Source organism: Sorex fumeus, unplaced genomic scaffold, assembly GCF_029834395.1.
Source record: "Sorex fumeus unplaced genomic scaffold, SorFum_2.1 ptg000006l, whole genome shotgun sequence".
Lineage (NCBI taxonomy): Eukaryota > Metazoa > Chordata > Mammalia > Eulipotyphla > Soricidae > Sorex > Sorex fumeus.
The window spans coordinates 66,263,907-66,266,630 of NW_026606063.1; the positions used below are offsets into that span (position 1 = coordinate 66,263,907).

At 39.3% G+C, this 2,724-nt stretch overlaps 1 protein-coding gene across 1 annotated transcript in view; it reads right to left on the minus strand.

Moving 5' to 3' along the window:
- IL18RAP (interleukin 18 receptor accessory protein) overlaps nt 1–1,634 on the minus strand; it is a 30,555-nt gene extending 28,921 nt beyond the window's left edge. The window contains exon 1 of the mRNA XM_056129293.1: nt 1,567–1,634. Within this exon, the coding sequence (XP_055985268.1) occupies nt 1,567–1,634 (68 nt within the window). The remainder of the gene's footprint in view (nt 1–1,566) is intronic.
- Between the last annotated feature and the right edge of the window lie 1,090 nt (nt 1,635–2,724).

A 2,724-nucleotide genomic window follows, 5' to 3' on the forward strand; every position in this document is an offset into this window, starting at 1 on the left:
AATTAAATCTCTTTTTTACACTAAAATCTAATAAAAATTTTATTACTCATTAGTTTTCAGCAATATCTACATATATACAACAGCCATATAAGAGTCTAAGCTGGAGGGCTTTGGGAAACATTCACGATGTAACTATACTGGTCTTACAAACGTGGCCAACTTTTAAATTTTCTGGCCGTTATTTGTCATTCACTTAGTGATTGATTTTCATGCTGCTAATGTTCTGGAAAGGGCCAAGTAATGGGTTTCTTTTCCTTCTTTCCTTCCTTCCTTCCTTCCTTCCTTCCTTCCTTCCTCCCTCCCCCCCTCCCTCCCTCCCTCGCTCCCTCCCTCCCTCGCTCCCTTCCTCCCTTCTTCCTTCCTTCCTTCCTTCCTTCCTTCCTTCCTTCCTTCCTTCCTTCCTTCCTTCCTTCTCTTTCTTTCTTCCTTCTTTCCTTCCTTCCTTCCTTCCTTTCTTTCTTTCTTTCTTTCTTTCTTTCTTTCTTTCTTTCTTTCTTGTTGTAGGTGATGCTCAGAGGTTACTCCTTGCTCTGCAGTCAGGAATCACTCCTGATGTTGCTCAGAAGAACCATATGGAATGCCAATGTAAGCCACATGCAAGGCAAGTAATTGCCTGCTATGCTATCTCTCTGGCCCATAGGGGCTCATTTTAAAGACACAATTCTGAAGTGAAAAGTAGCATAACTTCCATGAAGAAATATCTTTTTCCCTACTGATATGCTTCTGGCTACAAACAATCACTGTGATCTGCTGCCAACCACTAGCCAAAGTAAATGATTATCAATAGTAAGTCATAATAGCTACACAATGTTAATTTAAGTCTACTTCAAGAACTATTCTAATTAGTTTATTCTTTGTATTATTATTTTTATTTTATTTATATATCCAGCCCCCTAAAAAGTATGCATATTTACAATAAGTTCTAAACTTACAAGTGAGAAAACTGCCACAGAGATGTTAAAAACTTTTTGAGGTCCCAGAAGCAGCAAACTCAGAACTAGAGCTAAAGCATATTGACTACCAAGTATATACGTTTAACTACTGTAACACACTGTTTTCATTTCAAATCTGTACTTTTGGTGTTTTCATATTTTTTTATATTATCTGTAGGCACCACACCTGACAGTGTTCCAGGGGTCATGTGGGCCCAGCGATCAAACATAGGAACTCACATAGGCAAACTCTGTGCTCTACAACTTCAATTACATCCCAGTCCCCAAATGTAATTTTTGTTTTATTTTTATATTTTGGAAAGCAAGCAAGTACCTTATCATTTCTCTGGCTAATCAACTGGCACTGGTTTTGCATATAAAGATTTATGTGTAATCAACATGTTTTAGGTCATTAATAAAAGCACTACAGTTTGTTTGAATTAAAGTGGCATCTCTTCTAAAAGCTAAACATTGTTTGAATTTCCCTTCTAAGAAGGTTTCAAGAACAGGCTGAATGAACCAAACTCTCTTACAGTGCCTATAACTGCTTTTGGGTGTATGACAGTCATGTCCTGGTGCTGAAGGCTTATCACAGAAGTCTTCCACATTCATAGTCCCACTGGCAATGTCCTACATCTGGAACATTGTCCTTGACATCCCAAGTAAGATGGTTATTGTGGGAAAATGAAGGCACGTCGCCATTGCTGTTTCATGGAAAGTGCTACTTCGTGAATTTAAGATCCTTTAGTTCAGTGGAGAACCTGGCAGGCTACCCAAAGTATCCTGCCCACACAGCAGAGTCTGGCAAACTCCCCGTGACGTATTCAATATGCCAAAAACCAGTAACAATGATAAGTCTCATTCTCCTGACCCTGAAAGAGTCTCGAATGTGGCACTTTTTAAAATCTCAGGGCTAGGACGAAGGAGACGTTACTGGGGCCTGCTCAAGGCAATTGATGAACAACAGGAAGACAGTGATACAGTGATAGTTCAGTGGTTAGCATCAAAACTTCAGAAATATGTCCCATTTTGTACGGCTTATTATTTTTCATTCTGTCCAGTCTCAAAGTTGCTAAATCTGGCTGTGATCTTTGGAAATCTTTGCATCCAGCTATGGGAAAACATTAGTTCCATTTCTCTTCAATTCCCTGGTCTTCGCAGAACATGTTATTCTAAGTGAATGTTTAGTCTTTACTGTTGTGCTGTTAGTGGTTTTTTGTTGTTGTTGTTGTTGTTTGTTTGTTTTTTGGTGGTAGGGAAGAAGTACACATTCAGGACCTGCACCTGGCTCTGCACTCAGGGATTACCCTAGTGGGGATTGGGAAATTATATGTGGTAGTGGGATTTGATCTTAGGTCAGCTGCACTCAAGCAATTGCCTTATCCATCCCAGTATCTCTACAGCCCCTTTTTTCTTTTTTGGGGGGGGGAGTGTTTTTTTTTTTCATTTTTGGATCCATACCTGATGGTATTCAAGGCTTATTCATGGTTCTAACCCAGGATTCACTCATGGAAGTTTAGAGGACCACATAGGATGCTGGGGTTTGAACTGAGGCTGAACTTGTGCAAGACAAGTGTCCTACTTGATGTACTATTTCTCCAGAACCTTGTTTGTTTGGGGAGCCAGTGTTTAGTCTTACCTCTGACAACTGCATGACAGGTTTCATCTTTAATCTGTAATATTGTATAGGCTTAAATAAATGGAATAATGTCTTTGTTATTAAATAGGCACACTTATTCAGTTGTTGCATATCAGATTTCTTTGGTATACTGAGTTTCTCTGAAGTTCAGGA